The 13,816-nt window shown below is 39.2% G+C and overlaps 1 protein-coding gene across 4 annotated transcripts in view; it reads right to left on the bottom strand.

The window, feature by feature from the left end:
* Window positions 1–13,816, bottom strand: part of clstn1 (calsyntenin 1) — a 37,228-nt gene that overhangs the window by 15,640 nt on the left and 7,772 nt on the right. For 2 of the 4 annotated variants that reach the window (XM_051426354.1, XM_051426356.1), the window contains exons 2-6: window positions 6,878–7,000; window positions 4,281–4,310; window positions 2,513–2,708; window positions 1,094–1,302; window positions 196–345 (exon numbers count right to left, since the gene is read on the bottom strand). In XM_051426354.1, coding sequence (XP_051282314.1) covers window positions 196–345; window positions 1,094–1,302; window positions 2,513–2,708; window positions 4,281–4,310; window positions 6,878–7,000 — 708 coding nt within the window. The remainder of the gene's footprint in view (window positions 1–195; window positions 346–1,093; window positions 1,303–2,512; window positions 2,709–4,280; window positions 4,311–6,877; window positions 7,001–13,816) is intronic. The other 2 variants (XM_051426355.1, XM_051426357.1) reach the window with 1 other exon arrangement.

Genomic DNA, 13,816 nt, shown 5'->3' with positions numbered 1-13,816 from the left:
AATTACCCATTAAGGAGTACTTAAGTTCTTTCAGCCATGATAAAAGGCCTTGTGGCTTAAGGGAGTTAAATAACCTTTTTTTTTTTACGACAACCTGTGTGCACTGTGCGTCGGTGGATCGCTTTTGTTCAACACAGAGACACACCTGAACAGTGATGGTTGGCAACTACAGCGAGTAAAGGGGAGCTTTGATACCTTGCCAGCTGGGTTTGCAGGTGGGCTTGACGCTGATCTTGACCAGAACATCCTCGGAGGCACGGTTCTTTCCACAGTCGTAGGCGGTCACAGTCAGCTTATACATGCGCTCTTTGCCATAGCTCAGTTTCTCCGTGTTCTTGATGAAGCCTGAAGAAAGCAGGGAATAAAAGTGAGTGCCAGGGCCGCTCTTTGTTTAATTTCAAAGCAGCAGATGTGCTAGGAAATGTATAAAAACATTTTGAGCTGATAAGTAAAGAGAAAAATAAAAAACAACTGTATTTTTAAATATTAAAAAGAGAATAGAAATCTTTGCCAAAAAGTGATTCACTCTCAAGCAGAACTGAAAGCATGATATATTGATTGTTATATTGTAGGGCCACATCGTAATATTTTCACCACCAAGCTAATGTGTGCACAAAGTCTCATTAGCATGCAAGTAATTAAAAGAAAGTGATGGAATTTGTTTGACTGAGATCAGATCTCATCTCAGGTTTGTTTTTCCACCTCAAACACTAATCAGCTGTCATGGTTGAGTACCTTCACCAACATTATGTATCCTTCACACTCATTGTTTTCGCCTCTCTGTATTTCATTTTCCTCAGAGTCAGGCGTCATATCGCTGAGCCTAGATATCTGATGTATTTTTTTTACTGGATCTTTCATTTTGTTTTACAGAACACAAAAAGATAAATAATCCCACAGTCCGTCACAAATGACGGGTGACATTACAAGGAGACAGCCATCGCCTCACAAGGCAACAAGCTGCGTTTAATTCTAAATAAGTAGTCTTGCTGCACCATTGTTTAGACAATGTGATGTGTGTCAATAAAATTCTGGCTCAGTCATATCCAGACACTGACAGGCAAGACAAGGCTGCTAGGTGTAGGGGCCTCACCATCTTTGTCGACGGTGAAGGGCACGTCAGGGGTGACGATCTCGTAGTTGCAGATTTGGCTAAACTGGAAAGAGCAGTCGGCGTCCACTGCCTCCACCTTCAAGATGCTGTCATATTTCTTTCCCTCGATGACGGTGGCTTTGTAGGACTTCTCCTTGAACACCGGTGAATACTCGTTGATGTCGTTCACCTGGATGTGGACAGTGGCCCTGATAGAGACAAGTTAGGACACTATTAGCTGGGGATGTTCAAAGACAAACTTACTTAATAACATTATTTTAACCACAGCAAGATATTCTATTGTCACATTCAATGATGACATGATATAAAAATATACATATGAACAGAACTGTCATGATCACTTTCACATTCACACCTGTAATTTGGTTCAGTTGGTAACAAAAAAATCATCACACACTTTTGCCTTTGACTTCTGGTCCATTTCATGTTCAGACTGACTTATTACAAACACCAGCAACAGAAGATTTAACAAGTCATATGGACCGACAGGTAACTCATTCATCTGGCAGTTTTGGTGACTGTTATCTTGCATCATCAGTGCCTCATTGACCAGCCTGGAGAAATCAAATTCTGGTGACTGAAACCAAGTCAAGTGGCGCTTTGCAAATTGTTCACAAATGATTAACTGATTTTAAAGCATTCTTAGTCCCGACGACAACTACAAATCAGTAGGGCTGCAACTAACTTATTATCGAGTCTAGCAATTATTTTCTCAGAAATATTATAAAATAGTAAAAAAAAGTCCTGTTATTATTCCCCACAGTCCATGGTGACATCTTCAAATGTTTTGTTCTGTGTAATCAACAGTGTGAAACCCAAAGACATTAAGTTTATGCTAATTTATGACAGAAAAGCATCAAATTCTCACATTTGACAAGCTAGAAACAGCCAATGTTTTTGCCAAACAGAACACAAGCTCATAACATGTTTTAAGCATTTTCCCTCAAGTCCTGATGTAGACTCATGTTAGCATAGTTACTAAATTATCTTGGATAATTATATGCATCGCTTCTGACATCACCCCCTTGACAGTTTGCACAATCGGCAAAGACTTAATAATAGTTTACATTTTAAATTCCTTGTAAAAAATACACATATCTACTGTCACACAGTCCTGTGGCTGGTTGTTGCTTTCATATCAAAAACCAACCAAATGCAATGGAGTTCATACAAACCACAAGCACCAAAAAATTATTCTACATAAATACAAGAGAGCAGGTTTCACTTTTATGTTTAGTAAACAATCAGTAGTTATAACATTATCATTTGCTTTAATGTGAATATATGAAAATACTTTTATTATGACTGCACTATGATTGTTTTATCTGCAGTCACACTAAACAGAATCTTGGTTCAGATTGGGGACAGACACTTCTGAACTGGCAGATGTTGACTCACTTGTGGGATTTCTTCATGTTGGCGCCATCGGGACCCTCTCCACAGTCGTAGGCTTGGATGGTAAAGGTGTGTTCCTTCTGCAGCTCACAGTCCAGCTTGTCTTTGGCCCGGATGACCCCCTCGCCAGTGGACTTGTCCAGGACCACTGCCTCAAAGGGGACATTCTGCCCGTGGATCCTGAAGCCGCAAATCTCACCTGAACACGTCAAGAGCCAAAAGAGAGTTTGCTCAGAATAACTGACGACGGGTGTCAAATGTTAGTGTTCAAATGAAAAATTATATTAAACACAACAAAACCATAAAGTCACGCAAAAAAAAAAAAAAGATCAGCCACAGGTATTGGGTGCCAGGGAGTTGTAGATTGGGGTGGGTGGTGGCTGTGGAGGAAGCCCAAAAGCACTGTCATATGGGTGAGTACTTGGGGAGGGGGGAGTTGGGAGAGGGTGTGGGACATTTAGTATCATAGAAGACGGAGTGTCTTTTCCAAGCCACTTGAAAACATTGCATCCAGTCATGCAGGCAGAAACCGAAAAGATGTGGACAGGCATTTCACAGGAATACTTAAAATATTAGAAATCAAAGTCATGAAACCAAGCCCAAAACGTAAGTACATAGAGAACAGTATCTGAAGTGAAGATCGTTTATCTCTGTAATGAATAAAAATTACAGCCTCTCTTATAATAGAAACAATAATTAACATAAATAAATGAAATAAAAACAAAAGAAAACTATTTACAATAGAGCATTATAGCATTGTGTTAAGGTGATCCAGCACCAATTCAGTCATCAAAACCCGAAAAATGTCTGTGAAAGAAAATAAAACTCAAATCAGACAACACCTCAGAAAATTTTGTAATTAAAGAAAGTCTTCCTGTGTAATTTTGCCTCTTGCCCAAAACTACTGCAAAATGAATCCAAATAAAATCATAGAGAACGTAACCGCTACAATAACAATATTCAAACAAAAAAAGTACTGGATGAGAACTGGGGTTAGAAATATCAACTTGCTTGACATCCACATCAAATGACAACTGCAGCCATGCTAATGGTAGAGATTAGTGGTGGAGAATTAACTCAACAGATCCACTGAGGCAAAGATGCAACAACAGAAACTTTGTAGCAGAGAGAGTTTGCATTAGTTAACAATCTCAGCAGCTTTCAGTTGAAGACTGTCAGAAAAGTCCACAGGAGTCACTGTACCTGCATTGTTCTGATAGGTCACAGAGAGGCAGCATGAACACGGATGATGCCTTTAAGATGTTCACATTTTTAAACGTTTTATTCTCTTTGAAAACCAATTCTAATGCCAATTTCCACTCCAATTTTCATTAGTAGGTCGTGAAATCATCTTATGTGTCCTTTCAGATTGTACTTTCTTATTAAATGTGTCAAAATTGGCTTTTCCTTCCATACTTTTCAATTGAAAGGACTGGATTGAACAAAATGGCAGCAAAGTGACTGAAAACTCCTGTTTTAAAGCAGCTTTCTGTTTCCTGGTGACAGCTGAAAAACTGTTAGGGTCTGCAAACTGCAATGGATGTCTCATGCACAGATATTTCTAAGTACAGTCAGCCCCACATCACACTTTTCATCCAGCTGTTGGAACTCCAAAAAATTTAGGGTGAGAAAAACATAATGTCGAGAAAATCAAATGGGGAGATTACAGAGCATGGCGGGAGTTTCTGTGTAAAAGTGTGGATGCTGTTTTTGCGTTAGTGGGTTAATAGTAACAACTAAGCACAAGGCAAAGGAAAGAGCCCGAGATCACCTTCTTCAGTTAGGGTCACCTCAAAACTCTCTACAGGGAAGGGAGAAAAGATAAACCCAGATCAGTTAAAAGAAAAGTTAGAATTGCAGAGAAAGCACAGAGAGGACAGGAAGGAAACAAAGTCTTGCTATAAGCTTACAGAATCACCATCAGAGAAGCTCATATCCAGTTTCTCATAAGCAAAAAGTCTTCTGCCAGTTGAAAGAAAGGAAAAGGATTAAAACATTTATGAAAGGCCGGTTGTGTTGAAGTCTTGGCAGTTTTATTAATGGCTCAGCAAATCCTTTTAGGAGAAACAGCTAGTGGAAATGACAGAATAGCAAATTACAACCAACAGAAATCTCAGTTTTTAATGTCAGCATGTTTTAGAGGTTGCTGGACAGTCAACAAGTTCATCTTACTTTTTAAGACACCGCACATATATTTTCTGGATTGATTAATTCATTTTGATAATAAGATAAAAAGAGATCTTGGGAGTATACATTAATAAAATGATTAAGTCATTTTCTGGTTGGCTGTTTGTTTTAAAGCCCTGTCAGGGCCTCCAGTGGGTTGGACCTGGTCATTTTGTTTTCACCTACTAAACAATTAGAAATGGATTTCACATTAGAGCCTGCTGTTCAGAGCCAGTCATGCAGTGGGAGTTGTGGGCCTCTGTGTTTACCACAGCACTAATGACCAGCTCACACCAGGGCTTTAGGAATTCCTCTGCTTTTCACTTGTCACACAGGCCTCTCAGCTCGGGCCGGGTCAGCCATCACAAGGATTGTTACATACTGATTTTACAGTCTTGACCTGCAGTGGTAATTTATACATAAATGTGAATTATAATCTGTGAATATTACTTAGCCAATAGGTTGATATGCTGTATATCCAGTGGCAGCTATAGAATCCATTTACAGGAACTGTGTTGCAGAAACAAGGATATTTTCTTTGTCTAATGTTCCTACATAAATCCAATAGCCCAGATCTGGTGGGTGAATGCTGCCTGCTTTGTGTTCCTCACTTGTTTCAGAGCACAGTCATCCATGAAGTGGAAGAGCACTGAGCTCATTTTCAAGTTTGAAGGGCTTTGGTTTTCAACTATTTCAGCTCCAATCGTTCCCACTGAACTCACCACACAGACATGTGCAAACACACAGAAAGACACACTTAAAGCCAGTTCCACAGTACATCACTCTAATACACATACATACTCATACAGTGGCTCCTCACTCATGCTAAATATTTACCTAATCACACTGATCTGATTTGAGAACCTGTGACTGGGCTTGTTTGGCCTGTGGGTCAGCTTTACAGTGAACCTTGTTTGTTGGCACAGATGGACTGGCTAGAAGGGAGGCTGGCACGACAGAGCCGGTCACCCCTGCTGCCACGTGAAGCCAGATTGCTTGCCCTGTCTCGAGAGAGCTAGTTCACAGGGACACGCAGTCTATTTGCAAAGCCCTGCTCATCAAAAAAGGGAGCCCCAGCCGATAGAAGCGAAGGACCAAGCTCTGTATTCAACGCTAATTTACTGTGAAAGGAGGCAAACATTATGCAGAGAATGGACATATTATTCAATCCCCTGCTCTTCGGAAATGATGGGCCTCTTGCTGAAGTTGTCCACCTTAAAAAGTACGTGCCAATCAACTCTAGAAAACAATCTAATTTCCCGTAACTTTTTAACATTTGGCATCCCCTCTAAACGCCAAGTGGATGTTAAAGCCTTACATGCTAAATCAGGAGTAGAAACTTGAGATAAAAATGGCCATATCAAGTGGAGTGAGAGCGCTGAGTGTGAAGGGAGCAGCAGACAAAAGATCACACAACTCATGTGATGTGAAATGGTGGGAAATCATTTCCAGTGCTGTGGTGCTTTGAATCCTAGCCAAAGTCAATCCTGATGTGATTAAAAACCCCCAGAGCTAATGTTGCCTTGGTACGTAAAGCACACTAATTGTGCCTCTCCACTGGGAGGGAGGGGGGAAAAAAAACATGAAAGAGTATTTTGATCTTATTATCAAAAGGGGCCAATCTGGAGGATATGGTAGCCAGCTGTATGTCTGTATGACAGGCTTGTCATAAAAATCTAATGCGCAGAATGCCATCAAGCCACATAACCCGCCATGAGAAGTGCAAAGTCATTCCCTCCTTCACTGCTGAGTCAGTGAACATTTGATTTATATAAGCGCATGTATAATCTCAAATAGATATATCACACAGAGTTATAGATAATAAAACACCCTGAGGAGCGAGGGACCCTCATATATTAACCATGACCTGATGCTTTCCAAAGCTTTCTGTTTAGACTGGATTTTAAATTGTACTTCCATGATAAGTAAAGCTGTTTTCAGTTTCATTCACAAGAATAATTAGTTCAATGTATCAAAGAGATTACATGTCTTTAAATGTACATATCAAAGTCCTATGAAATTTACATTATTCATACATGAGCAGTCTTTCTGCATCCATCACCTGTAACACAATCTCAACGCTTTGATGGTACAGAGTAACTAGTGTGTTTTCTCTTTTATTTAGCCTAAAATGAGAGGAGAGTAAAGTGAAGTTGAAGGAGTAAAGGAATTGCAGTAGCAGCATTAAACCTCCTCTCTCACCTGCGTAGCGTAGAGGAGCGTCCTTGTCCAATGCAATTAGAGGGGGGTCCAGGAGTACTTTGTCGTCGTTTTCCGTTACGATCCCGTGGTACGTCGTCTCGATCCATGGTTTGTGCTTATTGGCTGTGAGAAACAGAGACAGGAAATGTCATTATCTATAAAAAAAAAAAAATCATTTTTGTTCTGAGGTGAGATTTCTTGATAGGCAGGTTGTTTTTCTCTCACCAGCACTAATTAGCAATTCACGTCTTTTTTTCCCTCTGTTTTTAACAATCTGATTTCATCTGTGATTTATAAAATTGCAAGTTTGACTTTTATATTTCCTCCCACTGCAGCTTAAGTAAATTTTTAATGAGGTTTTGGGTGCTTTTAATATTATTTTTAGAAGCACCACACATAATGAAGGCATCCCCTACAAGCATAAACCACGAGCCAGGGAGAACCAAGAATGTGCACGGTTTCAGGGCAAACTAAATCGGTTTCAGAGGGAACTAAATCAGCTGCACGTCATTCCACCCTAAACACAATGTACTTAAAATGATATTGTTCGATTTACCCAAATTGGATAAAAATTCTTTTAAGATGATAATATGACAGCACTTTCTGCGTCAGTAACGTTCCAAGAAACAGACAGAACAACAATCCATGTCAGTTAATGAGTTTTGAGAGGGGTATCACAGGGATGATAAAGGCTCTGGCAATGACTTTCAGGCCGTTTGTGGCGCAGGAGTTGGGCAGTTTACAGCTTTGTGGGGTAGTTGGCCTGGGAAGCATCCCAGCTGCAGACAGGACTGTGTTGTAGCTGGCGGCTGCAGAAAAAGCTGCAGTGACTGACATATTTGGGCTGGCTTAGAAAACAGCGTTGACGCAGGGGAGATGCAGCTCTCTTACAGCCAATATGTGCTCACTCCAGAGCAACGGGAGAGGATGGGATTCTGTGCAACTGATCTGCAAAGGTGATGCTAACTCTGGCTGACAGCGCACTGTGTGGGACAGAAACACTGGGAGAGGTAACCGGACCGAGCACATTTCCTGACAAGACATTAACATCATCATACTGTATATATTACTCTTTGGCTGTATTTTGGAATGACAGTTTTTGTGTGCACACAATAACATGTTAAGTTAATCAGGGCTGCAGACTGCAACCATTACATAATTGCTTTATGCCAGACTTGTTTATAAGCATCTCTGCTTTTTAATCTTTGATCACACTTTTTAGTTTTCTGAAAGAAAAATATATTTAGTTTTTTGAAGCTAAAGAACATTGGAAATCCAGAGCTTGTTGAAATCATCTGTTCGGTTCAGGGATGCTGCCTCTCTGCCCTCATCAAACCCCCACTGTCCTTATTCATAGGGTCACTTTCAATGTAAATAGTCAGATAAATTCAATGTGGCCCGGTCATGTATTGAAGCTAATCCATGCAAACGATGAACTGCTGTAGTAGCCTAAACAATCAACGGGAGGAAATCATCGACCACAGTAGAATAAGCATGTGGCCCAAACGTAATGTAGGAAACTGTTCTGGTTATATAATAATACAACTGGGGTTAACAATAATCTATTTAATAATTCATAAAGCACATCATTTTCCAGTGGTTATATGGGAGCGTTATTTTGGATTAGTGGAAGAACATTACAAATGCTACAAGTTGTCACAAGTATCAAAAGCACACATTAAAGTTGATGAGCATGTTCTCCTATTAATTATACCACTGCAGGACAAGGTTACGCTGCCAAGCTTCTTAAACAAAAGAGACTCTAACTGTGTATTTTGTTATTATTCTACCAACAGCACTCATTTTATTTATTTCCAACTCCTTTTATTTGCCATTTTAGTAGGAACTTACAATGAGCACTTGGATTTTGTCGCTGTCCACGAGCATAATACTTGCACACAGTCAGACAAACAGGTAATTACTCAAATGTGTCTTGGCCTTTATTCTTCAACAGTACCAGTACGTGCTGTAATTATATCATGTGGCAAACTGTACTTCTGTTTTCTGAAATAGAATCTTTTTGAGGTTTTTAGCTATTTGACACTGATGAACAATGCAAAAACCGGTAAGAGTTTGTGAATGCAAATGCTCAATATTACCAGCTTCATTACTAACTGAAGCACATCCTCCAGTCCACGTTTATCCAATTACCGCTGCACAATGAAACATTCATCTCAACAAGCAACATTATTTAAAGAGACAGTGGATTGATTACTGTGTCTCTTTTGCAAAATGCTGGTGCCATTTAAGCAATTGTTGAGGCTGCCAAATGAAAATGTTGTGCTTGTAATATTCCCACAGTTGTATATACCGCCTGCAATCTTGTGCATTTAACTGTCTGAAAATTAAAATAATATGCTCAAATTACACAGTACATCCAGATTAATGTCAGTTTTTACAGTTAAAACTTAATTGGAATATGTTTTGAATGGTGAAATTAAATCCATAGCCGTGTCATGCTGCAGAAATCCTCAACATCATACGTTCATCCTCTGACTAATAAGAAGAAGCCTGCTGTTCTATAAGGCAATCTCTGCTACAATTATATTATGAGCCTTGAACAGTAACCAGATAAACAGAAAACCTACAAAAGCATAAATAAATGATGAGGATGTTTTCAGAAGACTTTAAATGACAGTCTGCCAAATCCAATTTCAGCGAAGCAAATTACTTCTGTTGTGTGGCTTAATTTAGTCAGTAATTTAGTTTACGTCATAATTTAGTGTAATTCTCATAATTGCATACTTACTGTAATTACATGATCAATGAAAATTAATTACAAGCTACTTGCACAGGATTGATATGATGTGGGCACCAAAATGAATGACAATTAACCACCAAACTAATTCCAGTGAGAAAAGTTGCTGATCATCAAACTGAAGTAGATGTTCTCATACCTTATGGCTTAATAAAAAAACAACAAACCTAACCCTAATAGGTTCAGCATTAAATTATGGCTCGTCTTAGAAGGAATATAGATTTAGTGCATTGAGTACATACAGTATTTTTGTGTCTCTTGTTATTTTACACTGACAAACTACAGCATGACAGAGCATGTGCAACTCTACTTAACTGTTAAGTCACTCAGCACTACTAAAGTCAAAAATAATTACTTAAAAGTTACTCCAATGTCAACTCAGAAAGTTCTAGTTTAAGGGACGTTGCCAAAATAAAGATTTTTTCAGTTCTTAGTCAGAACGGGTCGCTGTGTTTGCCAGTAATTTGGAATTGATCAAGACCAATAAATCGTCTTAGCTGAGCGTCTCCTGACCTGAAGTGAAGTGGATGTCTTTAGACAGATTGTCAGGTCATACTACTACAATAATCCGCTTTAGCTTCCACAGATTCACAAACCTTTTTTAAAACAGAGATCCTGCAATACTACTGTAAATCAAGACCCGTAATTAAACTGGCTTTGCTTTTTTACACTGAACCAAACAATGCCGGCACAATTCTGTGCTCCCGAGGCGAAAAGGCCATGTAACACAACAGTGTCAGAACCCCGTCCTGCTGGCTCCCCGATTATACGATGTTTTATGACGTCAATTCGGTTGTGTTACTACCTCTGCCGCCGTCTTAACAGTAGAACAACAATGTCCTCCATTCAAGGTTTGTACGTTTTATACAGAACGTCAAGGCGGAATAACGACGCAGCATTCTTGTATGAAGGAGACAGGAGTTACTGTTAGCCAGGTCACATGCAGGCCTCACATTTGTGACTCATGGCTCTCAGCACTGAGGTGCACTGAACCAGGACCAGCACTGAGTGGTACAACATCAAACCGCATTCCCTAAGCTCCTGCAGGTTTATGCAAAACATTTCAACCTGATCCTAACCTATAACAACCGACCTATCCAAGAGGCCTGACTAATTAAATGTTATTTCACTTAATCTAAAAAGCAATAAGTACATTGTATCTCCATGAAGAAGTCTCAAGGAACTTGAAAAAGTGTTTCATCCACTGTAAAAAAGCACATCAGGTACAAAGTAAAACTAAATATGTAGGTCAGACAAGTCAGCCAATCCAACTATGTGCTGTGAAGTCAAGCAAAGTCTGACAGAAGAGACCCAACAATGGCGTGAGAATTGCACCATACATTAAATGAAATAAGACTTAATGCAGATATCTCACAGATGGCAAACTATGGAGCAGAAAATCCTGTCACAGGTAGGGGTAGGAGAAGAAGACAGAAGAGGACAAATTCAAAAGTAAACCTCACCACCGCTGTGCATCACCGTTAAAATCAAATCCCCTTTCACTCAGACACACCTCCCATGAAATAAATCTGAAGCACAATTTTGTTCAAAGCGTGAAATTCTCACATAGATTGTGTGAAATTGGCAACAAGGCCCTTTTGACAAGATGGCTTCATCATCCCCCTGAAAGCCTGCAGTGAATGGGAAGAACATTTGTTGTGCTGTGACTCGCCTAACAGAGAACATTTGATGCAGAGCAACAGAGACAGACACAATTATTCTTGGAAAGTGAATTATCATTACATATTACACTACACTATATATACTACTCATAAGATAAGAGAGAGACTGTATTGTAAGGGAGGTGCTAGTTTGTTTTAAGAGAATAGGTTTTAGGATTTAGGATGGAATGAGATTAAGAAAGGGGCTTTGAAATGTTTGAGGCAGACTAAAAGGGGCTCGCTGCTGCAGCGCTGAGGATGTTTAGTGTGGAAGACTGCCATTTTCTTAATTCAACTTAATTAAGAAAACCAATTCATCTAATGCAATGAAGAAGATCACTACTGGCCCAATTACAACCTGCAGACTCAGTCCTTCACTCACATAAAAGCACATAATTGAAGAGGAAACTCTTGACTCTTAACAAATAATCAACATTAAACTGATCAACGTTAACTTGATCCCTCTGACATATTGCAGATAGGCTTGAGAAACATGAGTATGCGTTGTATCCACTGTAAATTGACATGACAAAAATGACAATGTCCCATGTAAATAATTTTTTAATAAAATAAGCCCAATACAGATGTGTGTCACATGTTGCCGAATCTATAAAATGTCACATAATAGTGACAAATATTTATCACAAGCAGCTCCAAGAGCTCAGAGTGACATCTTCAAATACATTTTCAGTTCAAAATGATGTAAAATAGAGAAAAGCAGCGCCAACGTTACGCCAAATAAAAATGCGTGTAAAATTAAAGTTAGGAAGAATCTGTTACAATTGCCATTAAATACATTTGTATATTGAATATAACTGCTGAAAAAAAGACAATACTGTCACACTAAAGGGCCAGTGTGTAGGATTTAGCGGCATCTAGCATTGATGTTGCAGACTTCATCCAACTGAATATTGCTTGCCTTCCAAGCATGTAGTAAAGACTAGGGTGGCCTATGGTGGAAAATTGCGAAATGCCCTGTCTAAAGCCAGTGTTTAGTTTGTTTGATTTGGTCTACTGTAGAAACAAGGCACTTTAACATGGCAGACTTGTTCCCTCTGTAGATAAAAACGGCTCATTCTAAGGTAACAAAAACACAGTAGTTTTTATTATTATACACTGTGATTATATTCTACAGTAGATATTGAATGTTACACACTGGACCATTATTGGGAAAAACAATAAAGATCGTACATTATTAATTCCATTGAATGGCTCTTTTCCTGCTAGAGTACGGACTGGAGAAAAGTGAACAGAAATGGGTAAAAAAGCACCCGAAAAAAAAAAATCAAGAAAAGATTTTAAGTTATTGCACCTACATGCATACATTGCGGGATTAAGGAGAAAAATGCATCCTATTTCTAGCAAAGAGAAATCATTGGCCTCAATATAAATATTAGATGGGGAGTTGGGATAAAAATACACAGATATAAAAGAGTATTTGCCTCTTGCTAAATAATAGATATCAACCAGGCTGTGTCATCCCATGCTGAAATAGAATCAAACTACATCTACAAAATAGAGTTTATAAACACGCAATGAAGTTACAACAGCAAATGAACCCTACTATATACTGTATCCACTACCAAACAAATTAAGCCCTAATCTGGCAGACACAGGCAAAATAAAATCCTTCAGGAAGCCTTTTAGAAATGAATGATGTGTCAGAAACTGCAGACCAACACACAAATCAAGTTGTTACTATAGGTGCACAGATGGCAGGCTACTGGACCCACTTACAGCCCGGCAACACAGTACCTGGTATGCAATCCTGTTACGCAGCAAATAAAGCCAATGACATTTAATCCTATAATGGGATGCGTCTATTTCATTCACTGACAAGGTCAAGCAACGTGCAAGGCATCAAACAAAGCAACTAAGGCTGCCAAAATCAAGCCACTGCCAAGTTTTTATTATGCATGTTTAACAATGACCACGAGTAAAAATGTCCCACCAACACCTGGAGTGTACTTTTAAAACCTCCATATGATAAACAGAGGGAGAACTCTGGGGAACATAAACCTTTTGGAGAGAGGAGAGAGCAGGGTTGAAACATGGCTGACTTCTGACACAGGTGGACAAGGACAAAGTACTTGATGTGACTGTGTGCCAAGCTGTGCTGTGCCAAGCCATCTACTGATCAGCTCTATGTCTCTGCCTCCTGCACTGTGAACTCTGTGAACCAAGAGACCGTTCGTGCTTTAAAACAAATTGCTTCTTAAAATGATACATGCTTTGTCATGTATAGAAAATGTGGACAGATAGGCTTCTCTTTAAAAAGCAGACAGAGGGAGATATACATATCTATATGTTTTGATATATGTGGATAAATTAAGAGCATTTAGCTGCCAGTTTATGCCTTGGTTTATTAGTTTAGTTCTTGGTAATGTTTTACAGAGATGTTGATTCAACTTGTAGCTTTCCCCACTTCAATCAATCTCAACCTGAACTTTAAGGTGGTAGACAAAACTGCAGGGAGACAAATAAGCTATCGAGTCCTCTTTGATAGAAAACCATTTGTTT

The sequence above is a fragment of the Dicentrarchus labrax genome, unplaced genomic scaffold (genome assembly GCF_905237075.1).
Source record: "Dicentrarchus labrax unplaced genomic scaffold, dlabrax2021, whole genome shotgun sequence".
Taxonomy (NCBI): Eukaryota; Metazoa; Chordata; class Actinopteri; family Moronidae; genus Dicentrarchus; species Dicentrarchus labrax.
Note: the sequence above shows the minus strand (reverse complement) of the source record. Positions and strands in the feature narration are given on the sequence as shown.